The 23631-nt window shown below is 39.0% G+C and overlaps 1 protein-coding gene across 1 annotated transcript in view; it reads left to right on the top strand.

The window, feature by feature from the left end:
- The window catches only part of LOC126397616 (tomoregulin-1-like), a 34555-nt gene extending 11710 nt beyond the window's left edge, over positions 1 to 22845 (top strand). The window contains exons 2-10 of the mRNA XM_050056524.1: positions 4702 to 4811; positions 8437 to 8566; positions 9026 to 9052; positions 9254 to 9344; positions 16746 to 16894; positions 18120 to 18167; positions 18263 to 18383; positions 19272 to 19433; positions 21060 to 22845. Coding sequence (XP_049912481.1) covers positions 4702 to 4811; positions 8437 to 8566; positions 9026 to 9052; positions 9254 to 9344; positions 16746 to 16894; positions 18120 to 18167; positions 18263 to 18383; positions 19272 to 19433; positions 21060 to 21144 — 923 coding nt within the window. The 3' untranslated portion in view covers positions 21145 to 22845. The remainder of the gene's footprint in view (positions 1 to 4701; positions 4812 to 8436; positions 8567 to 9025; positions 9053 to 9253; positions 9345 to 16745; positions 16895 to 18119; positions 18168 to 18262; positions 18384 to 19271; positions 19434 to 21059) is intronic.
- The last annotated feature ends 786 nt before the right edge of the window (positions 22846 to 23631 follow it).

The raw sequence follows: 23631 nt of genomic DNA, 5'->3' as shown, positions 1-23631 counted from the left end.
TCCCCTTGGATCTCTGCAAGTGATGTGAGGACTCTAAAACTTCACCTGAGCCTCCCTCGGCATATGGGTGAGTAGATAATGGCTGAATTTTCATTTTTGGGTGCACTATCCCTTTAAGCTTAAGGTTTAGATTCTTGGTTTTGTGGTTCTCCAACTGTGAAACCGTATCTTGCTCACATTTTACAAACAGCTTTATGTAGGTTGTGATTTGTGTTGTCAGTGTGTAAACGGCAGCTTTACTCACTATAACTCCCCACAGAGCCTCCTGACGGGGTCTCTGCAGACCTGTCTGACTGTAAACAAGCTGTAATTGGTTGGTAATACTACCAATGGCTGTCAGATGAGAAGTTAGTAACTATAGCAACCAGACATCATTGAAAAGCCTTGGCTTGTGTGTCAGGTGTGACAGTGTAGTGGTAGGTAGATGGGTAGGTTACCAGAGAGGAAGTGGGTATACTCTTCTGTATATTTCAATGGCTGTTTGGCTGATAGGTTGGTATACTGTAAATAGCCAGAAAAAGCTCTGGCCCCATATACCGGTGTATATCCTCTACTAAACCAGTGGATGTATATGTTTAAAATTCTGTAGATCAAAGTCTTCACTCAAGACTGTTTCATCACCTGATAAAGGTTTAATCCCTTTGGTTTAAAGGACAATACCACTGCTTTTTCCCGTTTTAGAGCATTAACTAGTGACCCAGTAAACCTCACACTTCTGCTGATCATTTTCCAAATCCCCCATCAAATCTTTACTTTCAGGTCGACGTTGGTTTCACTGTATTTGAATGAATTGAAAGCTTGGAAATGGTTTAGTCACGTTTACATCGTGATATAAGGAGAACCCGATCATTATTAACCTATATGTGCACTTATGCAATACACTCATCCCTCAAATATGGCTGTCAAACACTTGTGACAAAGATATATAATAGAGGCAGAGTATTTTACAATTTAACAATTAACTTTGTCAGTGCACTAAAATAGAAAATTCATTGGGAATTTAATAATTAGAAACTACTTCAAGCATCTTTTTCTGCATTATGTACTGGTAAAAATAGACTGTTCATATCAGTGTACATAGGACAACATATAAACTAATACTGATACATCTATGATAGGCCGATATCCGCCGATAAAACTGGCCAACTGATATATCAATCGGGCTCTCGTTATAAGTTTTGTTACTGTTGGGTGGTGATGTAGTTAAGAGAAGAGATTCCATGTTGGTGTGTTTTAGAAAAGCAAGAAGCTTTGCATTCCATTTTGTGACATCCATGTTGGCTTCTTGCTGGTTGACTACCAGACGTTTAAAATACATTCCCATCAGCCTCACTATACTTGGTGCGTACTGCTATTTTGATCAAATTGAATTATCGTTAATTAGCATGTTAGCATTGTCATGTTGTAAGCATGTATGCATTTAGCTCAAAGCATTGCTGTGTCTAAGAACAGCTTCACAGAGCTGGTAGCATAACTGTAGACTCTTGGTCTTGTTACTGGCTAATTGTAAAATAAAATACTTTTCTATGATTAATCAACTCATCACCTTAGTGCAAAAATATCTAATATTGATAGGAAATGACACTAACTTTTGCATAAACATAGATGTGACTAAATGTTGACTCTGAAAATTGGAATCAGTTTAAAACTTAAATCCTAAAATCTCCAGCAGTGAAGTGAAGAGTCATTAAACACAACAACAGACCTCCAGTGTGCAGACAGAAGCTGACAGAGAGGAATCCTGGGAACACAGTGTTTCTGTTATTTTGTCCACCCCTGCAGCAGGCCCTCTGTGTATCAGCAGGCTGTTCTGGCAGGCTCAGCACACCGAGGTATTTACTAATTACAGGGGAAGCGGGGGTCACGACCCCTGTAATTACCAGCTCTAATTGGCTAGCCTGCAGGACTGACCGACCAATCAGCTGCCATCAGGAAATTACTACCCTAGATAATAGTGTGTGTGTGTGTGTGTGTGTGTGTGTGTGTGTGTGTGTGTGTGTGTGTGTGTCGGCCTGGCTGTGTTTCCCACACTGTGTTTGTACATTACTTTGGTTCGTTGGTTTCAGTCACATTACTGACATATCTCCACAACTGTTGGATGAATTGTGAACTCATTATGACTTTATAATTTTAGCATGTTACGGCAATCCTTGACTTTAACCCCCCTAATTAACATTTACAAATAGAGTGTACACACATACATTGTGACACATTATAATGTCATTAACAGATAAATGGACATTCAGACTATTTATTAATGTATTTGTCATACAGCCTTTGATAGTTTGATACAGAAGAAAATTTAAAACAGGATGACCGTCAGACAAGATCTGAATTTATGAGGAGTGTTTTTTTTATGATTTTTAACCAGATTTCTAGATATTTTGGCAAGTTGTTACCTTTAAAAATATGCTGAATGATCTGTTAGCAGCTCCTGTTTTTCTATGTATCTAAGGATGTACAGATTAGGGATGCGTGTGATTAGCATAGATTGTAAAGATACTGGACATAGCTGTTGTGACATCACCATACTTGGGTGAGAGGAGGAGCAAGAGATTGCTCTGACAAAGAAGCTGTGGACACTATCAGCAGACAGCCTGTCACTCAAACGGCCCCGCCCTTAATGGGAAAAAATTTTCAGCACTAATTTGCGTGCATGCAGTTTTGAGCTACAGATCAGATGATCTTGATGACTGTTTCTTTAAACAGCTTCCTGAACTTATGCATTTTACCTACAGATGATATATAACAGTATAATAACTGTAGACGGTTCTATGCTTTATAATATTATCCACACATTACAACACCATTATTCCACAGTCATATCTTTTAATTTTCAAGTTTTTGTAGTTTACAGATTAGTTTCAAAATTTTCATAAAACAATAAAACTGATGTATAGAGTAGCCTAACAAGCCGCCCACTATTCTCTGGCAGACAGAAACACTTTTTTCGTGTAGCCTATAGCCTTTTCTGTGTAGCCTATGTAATATGAACATAATTATGTTCAACTATCAATTAAATTGCATAAACAAATCAGATGTCAATTCAGTGGGCGAGTGAACCTAGTCATTGCTTCAACCTTACCAAGAGTTTGTAACAGTTATTTCTAACATTACATACCAAAACTGATTTATTACTAGCTAAAGGCAACTGTTATGACAACATGACAGCACCTTATCTCTGCCTCAGCAAACGTTACGAGACCTATTAGCTAATAGCTAGCTTCAGTAGCTAGTGCTAGCTCTCTGACTAGCTGCACCACCGGCTAGCAGCGTTACAAACTACAAACTAAACTATTAGCATTGATACAACTCTGTACAGAAAAATAATAGTCGTTCAACATTTTATTCCCTATTTTCAATAACTTCAATCTTACTTGCTGCCTAATCAAAATCCTCACTGTCAGTGACAGGCACGCTGGTCGAGTATTGACGCTAAGCGAGGGAGGGAGGGAAGAAAAGTAGGCTGTTGATTGGATAGCTTGCTGAACGCAGCTGTCAACCAGACCAGATAAGGTTTCGCAAGTTGTGAATGGTAATTTTAAAACGGTGATTTTGCGAAGTAGGCTACAGTTTTCACTCAGCATTATTTTTGGTAGGGACAATTCATGTTTCCATGGCTTTGGTATGGACATTTCCATAGCGTCCATACCTAAAACTACGCCTATGGGTACATGTAACACTGGTGGTACCTTAGCTCCCTCTAGTGCTACATGCATAAATCTCTGAATTTTTATGAATTTTTATTTTTATTATGTTTTTGGGTTGTCCGTCTGTCCGTCCATTTATACATACATCTGTGTCCCATCCTCGTCAACGCAAAATCACAAGAATGCCTCAAGGGAATTGCTTCAGATTTGGCACAAATGTCCACTTGGACTTGAACTGATGAACTGATTGGATTTCGGTGGTCAATGGACAAGGTCAGTGTGACCTTGCATCTGTCTCATTCTTGTGAACACGATATTTTAAGAACCTAATAAGGGCATTTCTTTAAATTTTACACAAACTTCCACTTGGACTGATGAATAAACTAATAAGGATTTGGTAGTCATAAGTCAAATGTCAGTGTGACCTCACAAAATATGTTTTTGGCCATAACTCAAGAATTCATACGCTAATTATGACAAAACTACACACAAATGTTTAATAGGATTAAATAATTAAGTGATGACACTTTATATCCAAAAGGTTAAAGGTCAGCTTCACTGTGACATCATAATGTTCTGTATAAAACACTTTTCTGGCCATTACTCAGCGTCGTATCTCAGGAACAGAAGGGGAGACATTTGGTCAGATACTGAATTGGTGACTCTAAGCTTGGGTGCCCACCTTGAAACTGCTGATTGTATATAGATCCTCTGTGCTGTTGAGGGGACAATGGGTGTGAAGCATCCATGTTTTCACGGACATGGATGTAAACTGTAAGAGAAACTTGAGTGGTAAGCGGAGGCATACAACCGCGGGGTGGGAGTTCTATTTTTTTTTTATTATTTCTAAGCGGATTTATTGATGTTTTTTTAAGATAGACATCAGAGATAAGAATATCCTTTAAAGTGTGAATTACTCTAAATCTAATACTGTGTATCTGACTGAGTTATAACTCTGAGAGGGTGTGTGATCTTAGATGCATTTTTTTTTCATTTTGACTGGTTAAAGAAATCAAGCATACTCCCTGTGATGATTGGTTTGTTTTTCCAGATCTGTCAGAGAAGAAGAGCGACCTGCGAGTGTGTGACGCTGGGACGTGTCGCTTTGGAGGAACCTGCCGCGAGAATGGAGCCGACATAAAGTGTGTCTGCCAGTTCCATGTGAGTGACACACACACACACACACACACACACAATGATTTGCCTGTTCTTTGCGTCTCACCTGTAGTTGTTTACATTTGGTTTCATATTCACACTGACTTATTACAAACAAACTAAGATGAGTAAATATGAAGTCATCCAGACAGACAGGTCAGTCTGTGACTGGACAGTCTTGGTGATGCCATCCAAGCCCGGTTCTAGGCAGGCATATATGAGGGGGCAGTCATAAATGTGAAGGGGGCATCATGCTCCAGCACATTTTTGCCATAGGTAGAGGTGACAAATAAAGGTCACTCACTCGCAGGATGTGGGGACGCTGTGTGAGTGCCCTATAGAGGGTGTCAATGCACCATGGTCTCAAATGTGCTCGCCGCTTGTTTTGTTGTTGATAACCGTGTTTTCTACATGGAATTGACCTATGGCTAAGCCATGCCCCCTTCCACTCACTCGGACAAACTATCAACATTCAGTGACCGGCGCTATGGCAGGTGTCACAGTACACGGCATTTCGCAGGAGGTAATTAATGTTTTTTGGGGTCACACCTGGTCGCCCAGCCTCTCAGGATACCTTGTGTCAGAGTTGCATGTACCCCATGCACACCGTTTGACCATTTGTAAACTTCAAATCTCAGAAAAGCTCATAAAACTGAACAAAACTGACTTTCTGTAATGCATTTCAATGGACGTCCAGGCAGAGAATGTCCAAGTGTATGGGAATGGCTATACGCACTGTGATTGGCTCATCGCGTTTGAGGGCGGGACTTAGCCATAGGCCAATTTGGTTGTTGTTAGCTGTGTGTCCAACCCCCAACCTAAAGAATCAATCAATCAATTTTATTTATAAAGCCCAATATCACAAATCACAATTTGCCTCACAGGGCTTTACAGCATACGACATCCCTCTGTCCTTATGACCCTCACAGCGGATAAGGAAAAACTCCCCAAAAAAACCCTTTAAGGGGGGAGAAAAATATCAAAAGAAATGGACTGCACTCTGTCAGGCCTCTACCCTAAGACCTGTCCAACTTGGGTGTCCCACCTTAAAACTAAGCTCCTGCTGGTATAGCTCTTAGGGTCACTGAGGCACACAAACTCCCTGACCACAATAAGGTGGCAATCCCTCAGGGAGGAAAACTGAAAAATAAAATAAACAAAAAATAAGATAAAAATTAAGAAAAAATAAAATAAAAATATCCTTCATCCAGGCACAACCAACATCTTAACATTTATCTTATTGGATGGCCATTAGGCATCTAGGCATATGAAATAAATTTGAACCTAATAATTACAGTAACCTCACTATAGCCAGTATTTACCAAAGCTAGTCTTATAAAAAAAACTTCTCAAACTAACAGAACTAACAAACACAACAGATATAGGCTAGAACAAAACATTTTATATTTTTTTGTTTTGGTTTGGTTTTTTTTTGTCTTTTTTGTTGTTTTTTTTGTTAGCAATTTAACAGATTTCTCTTCACTCCACTCTCCTTTGAGCTGCTGAAAGCTGCAGGAGTGAAAAGTTAATAAAAGCTTTGTAAAAATCGCTGTGATTATCAAAAAACAGCGTGCAGAACTAGAGGCTGGGCGGGGCTTTATGTAGAGGTCTGGCACACACAGGGCATTTGTCCTCAGTATGTGACATGCAGCAGGCACTCATCTCTCGCTGTGCTTGTGTGATTAAAGAAATGTTTGCACTGACAGGCTCACACTCTGTGCTCACATTGCTATATTTACTTTTGTTTTTTGTTGTTAACTATATAGGCTATTAAGTATCTCACGACACGAGACGCTATGACGAGTTTAACGGAGCTTCACTTTACTGCTGCATTCTGCTTCACTGAGACTGAGAAACCTGACGCCGATGCATCTTGGCTCATTTGCATACTAAACAGTGATTGGGTGTTTACTGGGGGGAGGGTCTCTGCCGACTGCAGACAGTAGATCACACACAGCTGGCACACAGCACGGAGTGGAGTGCAGATAGATGAGAAAACCTTTCTGTTTTGTGCCTTTTTCGGCGGATTTGATTTGAGGGGGCAAGACATTTGTTTAAGGGGGCATTGCCCCCTCTTGCCCCTGTGTAGACCCGGCCTCGATGCCATCTTGAATCATCAGCGCTACATGGACCCACATAGGGAAATCACATTCTGACTCTGATGTGTTCATTGATCCTCTCTGAAATTACCAACAGTTAAATATTATGAGCATCATTAGCCATGACTTCGTGTTTCCGTTCTTCACCGTCCCCGTCATCTGACGGTTAATGGCCTCTTCGTTTGCGAGGGCAAGGAGGGCGTGCAATTCCTTGTCTCCCCAGTTGCTCATCTTTACAGTGTCTGTCTGGTTTGTGTTTCCCTCTTGCTACTAGCTGCTCGCTAATTCCTGCTATCAGCTGTTCCCTGTTTATCCACTGCCAGTCGCTCACATGTGCGGCATCATCAACAGCTCCTCCCACAAGTCTTCAACAGCCCCTACCGTTGCGGAAGGCCGTCTTTTTAAACTAAAAGGTTCCACCAATATGTCCACCCTACGAGGCGGAAAATTGGGCACCTCGAATCAACTCACCAATCTGGCTCTGTGTGTCTAAACACTGGCAAAACAGACCAACATTCGCGGAAAATCTGGCAGTGTAAGGGAGCGATCACACAGAAATGAGACGCTAGAGACGCAGACGCTTCAAAGACGCTTGAAACGTTGGAAGCGCTTATTCAGTGCGTGCTAGACAAAAAAACAGCAAGGAGCGCCTGTGGAGCGGGGGTGCGTGCGCAACACACACACACACACACACACACACACACACACACACACACACACACACACACCTCCTGTCATCTCGCTATGTCTCCCCTTGAATATAGTGTTACCCTCAAAGACAGTAGAGACAGTACTAGCTTACATGAAACTATCACGAGCTATCACATCAAATCCAACTTTGTTTATATAGCACTTTTCATACATAAAAATGCAGCACAAAAGCTGTGAACTACAAAATAAGGTCACCAGCCCTCTCACACATCCCACTATCTCAACTAGCTGCTACGACGATATTGTCGTCGTCAATTACGTTGTATTCACCAGACAAATTCGTTGCGCTGCTCGCACAGTACTGAGGTGTGTGTGTGTTGTATAATTCTTAAAAATCAAAGTCAGGATAAATTTCTCGTCTTCGGATTGCATTGTGTTGTCTGTCGCTCGTAAATGCCGTAAACTGCCGTAACTGGCCAAACTGCCACAACAAAACAGGAAGGAGGATTTGATTGGCTGCCTGGGCCAATGACGACAATGACGAATAGTGCTACTGGCGTCTTACGCTCAAAAAGTTGAAAACATTTTAACTTTTCAGCATCTACGCACGTCTAAAAACGCGCGTCTACAAAAACGCGTGTCTAAAAAAAACGCCCATCTAAAAAGACGCTTGAACACCGGTCAGACGCGCCGTATCATAGGAAAACAATTGTTTTACTGGCGTCGCGCTTCTAGCGTTTCATCTCTGTGTGATCGCCCCCTAGAAGGGGCTAATGTGTCTATGTGAAAATAAAAGGTGAATTACTTACATATTATGTAGTTTTACTGACTTTAAAAGTATTTTATTAATTCTTATGATTATTTTACTGTGTGTGTTTCAGTGTCATAAGAAGTACATCCCTGTATGTGGGTCAAACGGAGACACGTACCAGAACGAGTGTTTCTTGAGAAGAGCCGCCTGCAAGAAACAGAGAGCTATCACCATCATGTCAGAGGGACCGTGTTACCACGGTAACACACACACACACAATCACATTTTACAATCAAAAATGTGGTGGACAGTTAACTTGCTGACTTTAAACTTATTTTGAATATATATTTAAAGTAGTCATGGAGAAGGCTTGGAAGTTATATTTAGACCATCTTGTTTGGAAATAAAAATTCATAGGAAAATTTAATTAAGCTGTGAATAAATGAACTATAGTTAAAATCCTGAAGCCATGATTTCTGTTGACATAAAATGTATCCAGAAATTTGGTACAGCTGGTTATAAATCAGTCAAATACAAAAGGCCTGTAACAAGTCCTCTTCATGAGTGATATATTGTTCAGTTTGTGTCGGATCAACCTCTGAGGCATAATTTTTTATTATTTCATTGATCTAAATATGTTGGACATGTGTTCTGATAGGGAACTGCTTCCTGTCAGCTGATAATTTCAAAACATGTCTGTGTGTCTGTTTCTCTGTCAGATGGTGCTTCAGGATCTGGTGATGGAGGTAAACAGATTCATATATTACCAATACACTCTTATGTTGGTTTTATAATGCAATATTTTGAATCTGATAATAATAGTAATAACAACAACAACAACAACAACAACAACACTGTAACAAAAATAATAATAATAATAATTATTATTATTATTATTATAACACATGTAGAGGCCATGTGTATAGTGATGTTTTCTGTCTCTGCAGATGATGAGGGCTCGGGTCGCGGTAAAAAGGCCTCGAAATGTGGAAACTGCAAGTTTGGAGCTGAATGTGACGAAGACTCTGAAGACATGCTGTAAGGACACACACACACACACACACACACACACACACACACACACACACACACACATATCCGTGTTTTAGATTTATCCACATAAGTATGGACATGGTCTCAGTATGTGTGCAAAGATATATTCTGATTTTGTTAATGCACACTCAGAGTGAAGTTTCACAAACATGATAACAGACATTGCTTCTCGTTCTTTGAGTTTACATTATGGCTAAAGGGGAAAAAAACAACAGTAAACAGATGGCATGATTAGTGTTGCGTTCAAGGTCCCCCAAAAAAGTGGGAGAAAAAAGATTTTTTTTTTTTTTTTTTTTCACAATCGAATCCCGTGCCATCGAACAAAGCTTCGAATTTTTTGGGTCAGCCCTAAATCCCACATGCAGGGGGCTAGCCATAAGGTTGTTGTTTTCAGCAAGTTGGCCTTGAATAGTTGATGTTGAGCTGTAGAGCTGTGTTACTTGTTATGACCTAAGGTGTATTTTAATAAACCTGTCTTTGGTTTAATTTATTCTTTCAAGCTTTATTCCTTCTCATCTTATCTGAGTTCTGTTGTATGTTTGTGCTCCATAGATTTAATTGCAAACTACAGCTGTTTAGTAAGTTAAAGATTCGTTGCTGCTAACGACAGCTTGAAGTGGCGATGAGGTCTTAAAGTTTTTTTGCAAGGTCTTAAAAAAGTCTTAAAAAGGTATTGAAATTAACCTCAGGATTCCTGTTTTTACCTTAAAAAATTAGCTTTTGTTTCTATTTAAGCCCCTAACTCCTTTGATAGGAATTTGTTTGAATTCCTTACTAAACTTATGCTGGATTTATCGGAGTTTAGCCTGATAATAGGAGGCGACTTTAACGCGGTCTGGTTGCACTCACTGGATAGAACTGGAGTAGCTGAGGGGACAAGCCAGATCTTGTCCTCGAACGAGATTTTCTAATTAAAGATCCCAATCAGTTACTGAGGAAATTTTCTGATTTTCTTAACCATAGGACTATGCAAATTGAGTATTTACACAGTGCACAGCCAAGCCATTTATGGGCTCAGAAACTCAAAACCAGTGAAGATTTGGCAAATATATCCTCAGTCAAATCTGCCACAGGTAAATTGTGCTCTGCCCCAGCTGAAGTCAACAATATCTTTCGTTCATTTTACTCTAGTTTATACTCTTCTGAGATCTTGCAGGAGTTTTTTGAACCCCCTCCAGCTTCCAAAGCTGATGCTACCTTTGAACTTGAGGCCCCCATAACCAGCTCAGTGGCCTAGCGGTAGAGTGTCCGCCCTGAGACTGGCACTCGGTATCAGGGGTTGGAATTGGGGGGGTTAGATCACCACATGATTCCCGCACGTAGCACCACTGCTGCTCACCCATCCCTCAGGGGATGGGTCAAATGCGGAGAACAAATTTCACACACTCAGCTGTGTGACAATCAGTGGGCTTTAATACTGACTGAGCTACACAGAGCACTAGAGAGCATGAATAAGGGTGAATCTCCAGGGCTTGATGGTATGCCCCCAGAATTTTATATGGCCTTTCGGCCTCAGGCCTCTTTTACTGCAGATGTTTCATTCTGCAATAAAGAAGGGTTCTTTTTTCCAGAATGTTAATATTGCTATTATTTATTTTAAGAAAGGGTAAGCACCCCTCTGGAGTGCTCTAGTTACTGCCCTGTATCAATCTTGAATGTGGATATTAAGTTGTTTGCTAAAACCATAGCTTCCCGATTAGAACTGCATCTATCCACTTTAATTCATCCAGGCCAAACTGGTTTCATTAAGAATCGCCTGGCCTCAGATAATGTCCCCATCATTGAAGCTTCTGAGACCGCAGATTCCTCAAATGCCATCTTGTCACTTGATGCGGAGAAGGCATTTGATCGGCTCGAGTGGCATTTTCTATGGCAGGTTTTTGGGGATACTTTTTTAACAATGATTCAAGTCTTGTATAAAGACCCAACAGCAATAGTATTGACTGGGACCACGTTCTCAGCAATTTTTTATTTCTCGGGGTACTCGACTGGGTTGTCCCCTTTCTAGGGCTGTCAATCTTCCCCCAAAATCAGATTTGAATTTTTAATGTTTTTTACGTAAAAAATTCGAATAATATTCAAATTTTTCCTTGGTATAGGCTATAGCCTAGGCCTACCACCGCATTTTTATATTTTTTGTGTTATAATGACATTATTTTAATATTTTGCATCACATGCAATAGTGAGCGTCTCCAGCTTGTCAGCACAGCGGTGTCGACACTGCTGCGCTGACAAGCTGGAGACGTGTTGTTCCTCCTCACTTCAAGTCGCTGTCATTAACTTTTAACCTGCAAAGGCGGCAGTGCCGCAACATTGTAGGAATTTATGAAAGCCCTTGCGAACATTTCAGTAGTTACACATTAAAACAATATTTATTTGCAATTACTCTATTGAACGACCCCGAAGAATGAGCAAACGGGCTGTGTCACTTCGGATCAAAGAGATGCGCCCTGTCACTGTCAGCGCAGGGCTGACAGGGCACCCTCCGCTGAGAAGAGAGAGAGGAATTTTGTTTTTGTTTGTTTTTTCAAAATATTCAAACCTTAGTTTCCAACTTCGAATATGCTTATTTTTGCAATAATTCGAATTGTTTTCGAATAGTGAAGTTCATTCTGACAGCCCTACCCCTTTCACCCTTGCTGTTTGTTTTATCTCTAGAGCCTCTAGCCCAGGCTGTCCGGCAGTCAACTAGGCATTTCCTTATTATGGCACATAACACCAAACACTTTATTTACTTGTATGCAGATGATATTCTTCTTTTTCTCCAAAATATCTCTCACTCTCTTCCTTTCTTTTTGAACATCTTTAAGGACTTTAGCCTTTTTTTTTCATATAAAATCAACTGGGAAAAATCGGCATTACTAACTTTGAACTCTTCCGCTAGGCAGATGTCTTCCTCGGCAGCCATTGTAAATATCCCTGTGGTCCAGACTTTTAAATATCTAGGAATATCAATTTTTCCTACGGTTTCAAATACAGTAACTAACAACTATAAGAAAGTCTTTGCTGAGATGGAATCTAGCCTTCATAAATGGAGCTCTTCATCTTTGTCTTTTCATTCCCATATATCAGTAATAAAAATGAATATCCTGGCACGCATAGATTTTGTTAGTTCCATTCTCCCTTTGGCCCCTCCTAAAGACTACTGGAAGAAGATTCACTCATTGATGTCTAAATTTATCTGGGCTTGAAAAAGACCCAGACTGAAATCATCTGTTCTCCAAAGAACAAAAAAGGATGGTGGATTAGGCCTCCCAAACTTCCAGTGGTATTATTGGTCCTTTGTGTTGAGCCCTCTTTCCACGTGGTTTGATACAGCATCTTGTGCATCTTGGCGTCCTGTTGAGGAAAATATTGTTCAGCCCCACAGACTACAAGACCTTATTTATTCTAATGTTTCTGTGAAACACTTTAAATTGAAATTTGGCTCCATTATCTCACAGCTTATTTCCATCTGGAAAATGGTTGAAAAACTTTGTAAAGTGACCCCAATTGGTATCTTCAATCTCCCATATTCTTCAACTCTGGTCTAAAGCTGGGAGGGCACCCTATAAATTTTCCCGCCTGGTCAAGTAAGGGTATATTTACACTGTCTGATGTTGTTGGGGCTGAAGGTCTCCGCTCATTCACAAACATTTAGAAAGACTTTAACCTACCTGGTACCTCCTTTTTCTTTTATCTTCAGTTGCGTACAGCAATGCGAACTTATGGGGTGCCCTGGGACTGTACTCTCAGTTCACATCCTTTTCATAAGGTGTTGACAGTTCATAGGGGGGTGGTTTCTGCTGTATATGCTACTTTGATGCAGGCTCCAAATAGGCCACTCCCTCTTGACAGAGTGTGGAAGCAGGTTGACAGTGTTTTGGATTGGCACATGATCTGGCAAAACCTGTAGTTATCTTCCAGAAACCCCAACCACCGAATTATTCATTTCAATTTCATACACAGGTCTTATCTCACTCTACACACTCTGTTTAAACTTAAAGCCTTGCCATCCCCTAATGGCACCCTATGCCCTCAAAACAGCTTAGGCACTTTTTATCATATGGTTTGGGAGTGCCCGGGTGTTGTGGATTTCTGGAAGAAAGTGTGTGGTGTCCTATCCATATTATTGTCTAAACAGATTCCTTTTTCACCTACTATATTATTACTTAATGATTCGTCTGGCTTGGACCTGCCTGTCAAACTCAAACGCCTTTTTCTGGCCAGCCTCACTGCTGCAAAAAGGCTGATAGCATGCAGATGGAAACCTCTCCATATACTATCTAAAAATGGCTGCTAGATTTAATAGATATAGCAATCATAGAGTGCTGGGCAGCCAATCTGCATCTCGCCAAACCTGAAAATATTTCATATTGGAATGATGCCATTATCACCTTAAAATCTTTATTATAGCCATCTATGATCCTTCCTTTGGGTCCTGTGGGTGGGTGGGAGTGGAGGGTATGGGATGTGGTACTTTTGCAGATATCTTTATTGTTTATTTTTATTATTTCTCTTCTTTTTTTAATTATCTCTCTCTCTCTCATTAGCATTGGGGCATGTGTTGGGTGTGTGGGTGTATACACATACTCATACATATGATGTTATATGTGTTTGCATGTAATATAGTTAGTTAGTTAGTAATCTTTATTTCAAACATGTAAACAAATAACAGGGCGGCATGGTGGTGTGGTGGTTAGCACTGTCGCCTCACAGCAAGAGGGTTGCCGGTTCGGTTAGCACTGTCGCCTCACAGCAAGAGGGTTGCCGGTTCGATCCCGGGTGTGGGAGCCCTTCTGTTCTGAGTTTGCATGTTCTCCCCGTGTCAGCGTGGGTTCTCTCCGGGCACTCCGGCTTCCTCCCACAGTCCAAAGACATGCAGATTGGGGACTAGGTTAATTGATAACTCTAAATTGTCCGTAGGTGTGAATGTGAGCGTGAATGTGAGCGTGAGTGGTTGTTTGTCTCCATGTGTCAGCCCTGTGATAGTCTGGCGACCTGTCCAGGGTGAACCCTGCCTCTCGCCCGATGTCAGCTGGGATAGGCTCCAGCCCCCCCGCGACCCTCAAGAGGATGAAGCGGTTAGAAGATGAATGAATGAATGAAACAAATAACAAATACAATAAATAAACAAACAGAAGAAACAAAGGGCTGAAGTAAAAACTTATTTAATCCCACCCCTCTTCGCAATTCAATATAAATTGATTATCTAGCTTCCTTATATATATATTAAATTATTATATATGTCTGTATATCAATATGGATATATAAATTTACTACCAATACCACACCCACGATGGAGAAAAACAAAACAAAACAAAACAGATAGATGGTAAATCAGGAAAGAACAAAATAAACTAAACAGATACACAGTAAACACCCAGTTATGATCAATCCCCTTCACCCCTGAAAAAATCTGTACAAAAATTTGATTTTCAATCAAATTTTTGTACAGATTTTTAAAACACTTCATGTTTGGACATCCCTTGAGCTCCTCATTTAAACCGTTCCACCGCTTCACCCCAAAAACAGAAATACAAAAACTTTTCTTGATTGTGCGCACCCTATAATTTTTAAAATTAAATAAACCCCTTAAAATATAACTCCCTTCTCTTTCAGTGAACAATCTTTGAATATTATGTGGTCCTTGATTATTTTTTGCTTTGAATAATATTTGTGCCGTTTGAAAGTCCACCAGATCTGCAAATTTGAGTATTTCTGACTGTAAGAATAATGTATTTGTATGATTCCGGTAACCAGCCTTGTGAATAATCCTTATTGCTCTTTTTTGGAGGATGAATAATGAATGTATTGTATTTTTGTAATTGTTGTGCCATACTTCTGCACAGTAACTTAAATAAGGTGAAACCAGTGAACAGTAAAGAACTCGTAGTGAATTGTGATCTAGAAACTGTTTGGCTTGATTTAATATTGCTATACTTCTTGATACTTTGGAATGTATGTTTTTTATATGTGGTTTCCAACTGAGTTTTTCATCAATAGTTGTTCCAAGAAATTTGATTGTCTTAACTCTTTCTATAATAACCCCATCTATTTGAATATTTATATGTGTGTTTATGTTGTTGTTACCAAACAATATTACTTTGGATTTGTTCAGGTTTAATGATAATTTGTTACTGTTGAACCATATTTTCAATTTACTTATTTCTGTTGTGGTCTCCTGCAATAGTTCCATAAAATTATCACCAGAAAAACGGATATTTGTGTCGTCAACAAACAAGACAAGTTTCATTACTTTAGATACATTACATATGTCATTGATATACAATATGAAAAACTTTGGTCCTAAGACTGACCCCACCACAAGTTATGTCCAAAAATGAAGAGGAACAATCTCCCAGCTTCACAAACTGTCTCCTGTTGCTTAAGTAGCTTTTAACCCAGTTTAAAACTATACCCCTGATGCCATATCCTTCCAGTTTTTTATTAATATGTCATTTATTGTGTCAAATGCTTTCCTTAAATCGATGAATATTCCAACTGCATGTTTTTTCTGCTCTATGGAATTGGTCATTTCTTCAGTTAATTCTAATAAGGCCAGCGATGTTGATCTGTGTGCTCTAAATCCATATTGACTGTCAGTAAGTAGGTTGTGTTTATCAATAAATTAGTCCAGTCAGTTATTGAAAAGTTTTTCGAGAACTGCGGAAGTAGTGAGACAGGTCTGTAGTTTGTGAAGTGGTGTTTGTTCCCGGATTTATACAGAGGAATGACTTTAGCTGTTTTCATTCTGTTTGGAAATGTACCGGATGGGAATGATAAGTTACATATATATGTGAGTGGTTTTGATATTCCATCTATAACTTTTTTCAGTATCATCATGTCAGTGTCATCACAGTCAGTTGATATTTTGTTCTCACATTTCCTAACAATATCAACAATACTATACGAATATGTCAGTTGATATGTATGGTACATATGGGTTTGTGTATGTTATGTATTCACTACTTAATATGCTCAATCGAGTTCCTAGAATTATTTTGTAAAAACTACTGGCCTAATGGTCCCCTAGAGGTTTGTGGGATGGGGAGAGGGTTTGTTTCTTATTTTTCATTTTGCTAGTTTTTTATGGAAAAATTCAATAAATAATTGATCACAAAAAAAAAATAAAAATGTTGGGAGTAAAAAATAATTTTTCAGGCAAAAAAAGTCAGAAAGATGTCATGCAAAATAAAAGTCAATAATGTTGGTAGTAAAAAAAAAAATACTCAGTTTGTCAGGCAAATAAAAACATCAGAAATGTTGTCTGAAAAAAATTCAAAAACATGCTAAGCATGAAAAAAGTTAAAAATGTCAGTAGTGAAAAAAATCCCAGGAATTGTTAATGATTACATGTAACAACAACACAAATAAGACGATCTTGATGTTTGTGTTTGTTTCCAGCTGCATGTGTAACATTGTGTGTAACGGCCACAACGATAACCCAGTGTGTGGCAGTGATGGCATCACCTACGACACGCCCTGCCATGTCCGCGAAGCTTCCTGCCTCAAACAGCTCAAGATCGACATCAAACACGTGGGACGTTGCCAAGGTAACAAGAAAATACATCACTGTGATTAATGAACAGAAAAACTGCACAACACATACAGATATCATGTCAGCTAACACCATATCAACCACAAGCCACGAGGAGAAGGACAAGGAGGAGGAGAGGGAGGAGTTGAAGAGAGGATAGGCCATCGTGCTTTAGAAATAAGCCCAAAAAACTGCAACCCACGACTACCAATATTTGTAAGCGACTTTACAAAAAAACAAGCCCAAAGTCGCGGCTAATAAGCGGACCTGGCAACCCTGCTTGTGGGAGATCACGTTATCACCACATGACTGAATCGTGCCTGCTGATTGGCTTCTGAGGGACAAATTCTGACTTTTATGCACCTCTCCTTTACCGTCTACACGCCTTTCATTTGTTTTCTTTTTGAGATAGTATAAATACTCGATAATGTAAAATTGCACATCGTCAAAACATTTATCATACTATCGTAGACGATATTTATCGCACACCTATAGTCCAAGGTCAAAGTTTCAAAGTTCAAAGTCGGTGTGACCTCACAAAATATGTTTCTGGCCATAAATCAGTAAGTCATACACTAATTATGACAAAACTTCACACAAATGTCTAATAGCATAAAATAATGTAGTGATGACATTTTATATCCAAAAGGTCAAAGGTCAACTTCACTGTGACATCATAATGTTTTGCAAAAAAAATTTCCTGGCCATTACTCGTCATATCTCAGGAACAGAGAGACATTTGGTCAGATACTTATAGTATTTGTACATTACAAAAGTAATCGCATACAAAATATTTATTCAGTATTAAGTAGAGACAATAAGTCATGATTTCTGATCATCTTTAATACAAGTTGACATGGATTTCTCACTCCTGAATGATTTATTCATTTGTTTATTTTTTCTTATGTCTTCATAGGCTGGAGACTTTATCGCTGCTTCTGTCACTGTTACATTAATATATATTAATTGTGCACACTTTAAAATAGAAGATAAAAAAACCTGAATGGAAATGACAGGAATATGATGTAACTCATTAAAAATAGCTAAAAGCTGTAGAAATGAACGATGACAATGGGTGTTGTTGTTCTTGTTTTATTTAAAGCAGTGTTGATACTGCCACCTGCTGTTCCACCCTTCCACTGAAACAGAAAGACTAGAACAAAACAAAGATGAATAATGAGGAGATAAAATATGAAAATACATCACAATAACACATCTTATTTCTTCTTCTGTGGTTTCAGATAAAAGCAGGAAAGATGACAGCATGAAGACCAAACCAGACATCTATGGTAAGACCCCTCCACTGCAGTCTGACCGTAGTTTATATTGTATATTTCTGTAAGAGCCAATGAGAAACCAGAGTTTATCATCTTTTTTTCCCAAGCTGTGTCCAAGCCTGGTGAGGGTGAGGGGTTTGTGGACAGCCACACCCCCTGTCCTGAAGACTACGCCCAGTTCTGTGAACACGGCCAATGTGAGATGAGACACAGCCTGCCCACCTGCAGGTAACACCCGACTGTCTGTCTTCAACCAATCAGAGTGCTCCGCAGAGACAAGGAAGTTGGGGCTGTTAAAGAGTTAAAACTTAATTTTAGGCCACTCTTCCATTTTAGTGCAATTCACAGTCAGGAGCAAGTATTCAGCTCCTGTACATGAAGGTCCAGTGTGCAGGATTTAGTGGTATCAAACTGTGAGGTTGCAGAACTGAAACTTCTCCTGTGTGCCAAACCTGTTGGGAGAACTATAGTGGCTGACATGAAAATGTGAATGGCCCTATTTAGAACCAGTGTTTGGTTTGTCCATTCTGGTCTACTGTACAACAACATGGTGGACTCCCTGGAAGAAAACCCTGCTCTGTATGTAGATATAAACGGCTCATTCTAACAAATCTTAGTTTCAGATGATCATAAACAAAGCAAACATTAGTTATGAATAATATATAAGATTTCTGCCAATAAATGACTCTGAATCCTACACACTGGACCTTTAAGTTAAAGTGCTAATCCCATATTGTAAAAATACTCTATTACAAGTCTAAGTTCTGCATTAAAAAATGTTACTTAATTAAAAGTTTGCAAGTATAACAAGGAAAATGTACTTACGGTATTAAAAGTAGGGCCACACTCTGAGAAACTATGTACCAGACTAAGACTTTTTATATGACCTTCTGGCATATATTTTAATGATCTTTTTTTATGTCAAACTATACAATGACTTTTTTCATATTTGTTATGGCATACTATACTATTACTTTAAATAAATGTACTTTTTTAATGACAGTATGCATTCCTTAGTGATATTTTAGAGCATACTAAACTATGACTTGTGCATCACTTTTTTATGGCTTACTAACAATCCAGACAAATTCATGCCAATGTTTTTGTGTGTGTCAGGTGTGAGGCAGCTTATGGTGGTCCTCAGTGTGATCAGCTTCTGGACTTCAACATCCTGTATGTGGTGCCCAGTGGTCAGAAGCTGCACTACATCCTCATTGCTGCTATCATCGGAGCTGTTCAGATCGCTGTCATCGTAGCTGTGGTCATGTGCTTCACCAGGTACTCTCATCACTACTGTTCATACCACAAACACCACCACTGCTACCATCACAGGAAGTCGCTGTAGTGTCACAAGTTGTAGCAGAATTTACAAACATTACAGTAAACAATTATTAAACTTACCTGAAAATCCTCTTTAAATGAAAATATGACTTCATTCTATCTGCACACATGGAAAAAAACCCAATATGTGTTAAAAGTAGTAGTGATAGGGCAGTTTACAGCGAGAGGGAAATACATCCCATTACACAACATACTTTTTGTATTTGGGTAACATTTGAGGTATTGTTGTAAACTGTAATGTAAATCTAGTTAACTAAACCTTCATAGTTTAACACTGAAGGCAGATCTGGTTAAAACGTGTGATGATTTTGGTTAGTTAAGGGCACCATTATGCTCAGTGTTGGATACGCAGACAGATGGAGCCTTCTGTCCGTACTCTGTTTCACAAGCTGTGGTGACAGTAGGTGAAAAAACTTGTTTGTGAAAGGGAAGTGAATAGGTGCCAGGTCCACTGCAGTGTCTGACAAGAACAACGACTGGATGTCTTTTAAGTGTCTTTATATCGAGTAGGATGATTTCCTTTTTAGAGTTGCAATGATTTAAAATTGTCTGAAGATGATCATGAAATACATCCTTTGCTGAGGGAGGTCGATACATACAAATCACAATAAAAGACATTGGAGAGCAAAGTGATATATTTAGACCAATACACTCAACATTAGCTTCTTATTATGTGCAACTAACAGTAAACAATTACGATATGGCTCCTTCTAGTGGTGCAGCGGGTGCACTGCAGTTTGACCTACTTTTGGTCTCTCACCTGTTAATCAACAGCACTGGTGCACATGTTAACTTGCATCTCTAATTCAACAAATGTTATACATCAACAACATAAACTGCACGGTTTAAGCCACCTGCGGTCGCTACACCTGTTAACTGAGGTGGATAAGAAACAGAAATTAATCTACATGTACACAAACTCATACATGAGGATTACGCCTCATCAACTTCATCCATCAGTACATATGAGATGGGATTTGCTCACTTTTAGATGCACGCACACAGTCAAACAAGCACAGAAATCCAACCTTGGAGAGGATGTCACCCGCATGGAGTCTGCGTCTTTGTGACGATCACACCGGCCGAGTCTCACCTGATTTCTGATTGAGAGGGCGGAGACCAGGTGGCGGTGATTGAGTTGGAGGTGAAGGGAGAGAGAGCGATCCACTTCCGGTCAGAGTTTTGGCCTTTTTTTAACAGTAGGTCAGTGTTACAGTCAGTACTGCAGTGATGTCCCTCAGCCAACAGGGGGAGCTCACACTCTGACTCACTGAACTGTGATTGGCTGGTTTCAGGATCTGTGTCAGGGGAAATACAGCTGACAGTCTGATCACTGAGGTCTGGAAATTGGCCTGGGTAGACCAGTGAATTAAAGAAATAAAACTGACTTGTTCATGTTAGCAACTCATGAGCAAACAAACACAGACACACCTGCTGTGAGTCATCATGGTTGTTAAGCTATGATTGGACAGTTGCTGCTTGGGGGATGGGGTTTTAGTTAATTGTTACTGAGCACCTGCAGCTGAATGTTGTTGACATGTACTTCCTTTTTTTGTCCTGCAGGAGGTGCACCAAGACAAAGCGTGGGCGGCGACAGAAGCAGCACCTTGGTCACTTCCCATCAGGAACGTCCTCTAGGATGATGTAGCTGCTCTTCTTCTGTTTTTGTTCTCTCTCTCATGTTTTTACAAAATACAAGTTTAAATTTTTCGTACCACACAGACTGACTACATTTTTGATATCTCGACTTTTTGGTGCCTCTTTTTTTCCCTTTTTTAAAAATTATTTTTTTGAATTTCTGAAAGGGGCCTTATTTTGAAGATTTTCCTCCATGTTTGATTTTTTTTTTTTTTTTTTGGTCTGCAGATGATTTTATGTTTCCCATCAGGCGGAGCGAAAACGTTTGTGTTTGTCGTGACGCTGCCGTCCTCTCAGACTCTGAAACACTGTGGATCCTCCGGCAGGAAACTCGAACCTTATTTTTCTGATTGTATCTTCACTTTGGACCGTCCACATACAAGCTGGGAAAAACACAGATTGTCCCTTTTTCTTTAAGCCCTGTGGGACGCAGGCTGATGCTGTATTTTTGTTTGTCTTTAGATTTAGTCAGGATCATGGAAGTAAAAGCTATTTAATACCCAATTCTGAAAAATTTAACGACATCCTGAAAACTTAATGATGATATTTAAATATGACATCTAGCTGAATGTTCGGGGTTTAGATTTCCTTCTTTTTCTCAAGCTCTACAATTTCAAAAACTCAGATTTCAAGATTTTTTTTTTTTAGTTCAGTTAAGTTCAGTTAAAAAAATAAAATAAAATCTGCTGCTGAAATTTGATTGATTAAACACACATAGTCTCTCTGGGTTTTTAGCCAGGAATATAGATTCTGGAAATTTTGTCTGGGATTTTCAAAATAAAATGTTATAAATTACAAATTAAGTGATATTTAAATATCAACATTAAGTATTTACCAATGATTCAATATCAGAATGAGGTATTCAGTTGCTGAGTTGCTTGATTGAAATTACAGTTGTGATAATTTTTTTCTTCCATAGCTGGAGTATGCCATCAATATGAAAAATAAAACAACAGATTTGTTTGCTTTTCTTCGTTTTCTCATAGTGGGAACAACTTTTCTTTTTCTGTTTACTTTGTGTAATGAAAGCCTTAATACTCCAGGGGGCGATGTGTACCAGGACTACAAGATTATCAGGGACCACTGTAGCCCTCCTGGGTATTGTTGCTGAAGATGAATCTGATGGCTTGTATTCTGTTTTGCTGCATCACACAGGGTCAAAAATCATTTTTCATGCCACCCAGATAAACTTTATTTTACTTTTTTTGTATTTGTAACGATGAGACGCACCTAAAAACCAAAATGCTGTTTTTTCTACTGCTTAAAAACTGATAAAAAGTACCAGCTGACATGTACAGGTTGTTTTAATTATTTTATTGCTTCATTTTCAGATGGCGCCATTCAGGAATGGAATCCAATGGTTTTTATTGTGTGTTTTGACAAGCTGATGATAATTTAAAATACTTTTTCTTATGGTCGAGTTTTTTTTCTGTTTTTTTTATATATATAATTTGTGATGATGGTACGAAGTGTTCGTGTTGGTCGTTTTATTGTGGTAGAAGGAGTAGACTCAATAAGCTGCGAGGTTCCCTGAAGTATTGCTGCACTGGGATCAGATATAATTGAAGCTGAGGTCTCGGTCCTGTGACGCCTGAGGGAATCCAGGCTGATTTTGCTGTAGATGTTGCGTAATGCATGAACCAGTTGAAGTTGTTGTTTAGAGCTGTTCTGTAGTTGAACTAGAATTAAATTATGATGTTGGAAACCACAATCCATTGTGTCATCGCTTTGATCCGTTCACTCACCATCTTTCCTCTCGTACTGACAGCAGGTCGGATTGGACAGAGCTTTAATAGAGTCTAAATTGATCTGTGTGATTAGTCGATTAAACGTTGCTGCCTACGGCACCAGAAACACTAGTCGCTTAATCGTGTTATTAAAATTATTATTTTGTGCACCTGTGTTCACATCTTTGAATGATTTATTCTTCTAAAAAATATTGTTAACAAATTAACTATTTTCAAAATATGTCAAGATTCAGAAGCTGGCTTACAATTACAATTGATTCATTTTAAATTATTTTGAATTTATTCTGTTACTGAGACTTGTCATACTGCTGGGAAATACAGAAAAAATGTGATATAATAAATAATTGTTGGCAGTATTGTCATGGTTTGTAGGATGATGTGCAAAGTGCCACATTTCAGCGGCATTTAAAATACAGTTTTGGTTATTGAAAAATATGATTAACAATTGTAAATGGCTGTCATCATATACGTAGTATTTTATCTGACAATGTTTAACCTTACAGATTAAATTGTGCACAACTGACTCATCGGCTATTTAAAAGTCAGGAAAATTAGTCATTAGGAACATTTTTAATCTAAAGTAGTATAGTAGTATAGTATAGACCGTAATCAAAAAGTAAGAAAGGATTCAGTTTCCTCATTAAAAGCCCTGACGTATTCAAAAATCTAAAATTTAATCTACAGAAGTATGTTCATAAAAAAAAAAAAAACATGTCTAATGTGAAGGAAAATAACTTCCTTCTATTACT

The sequence above is a fragment of the Epinephelus moara genome, chromosome 11 (assembly GCF_006386435.1).
Source record: "Epinephelus moara isolate mb chromosome 11, YSFRI_EMoa_1.0, whole genome shotgun sequence".
NCBI classification, from domain to species: domain Eukaryota; kingdom Metazoa; phylum Chordata; class Actinopteri; order Perciformes; family Serranidae; genus Epinephelus; species Epinephelus moara.
The sequence above is the reverse complement of the archived record's forward strand: the minus strand, read 5'-3'. Positions and strand labels throughout refer to the sequence as shown.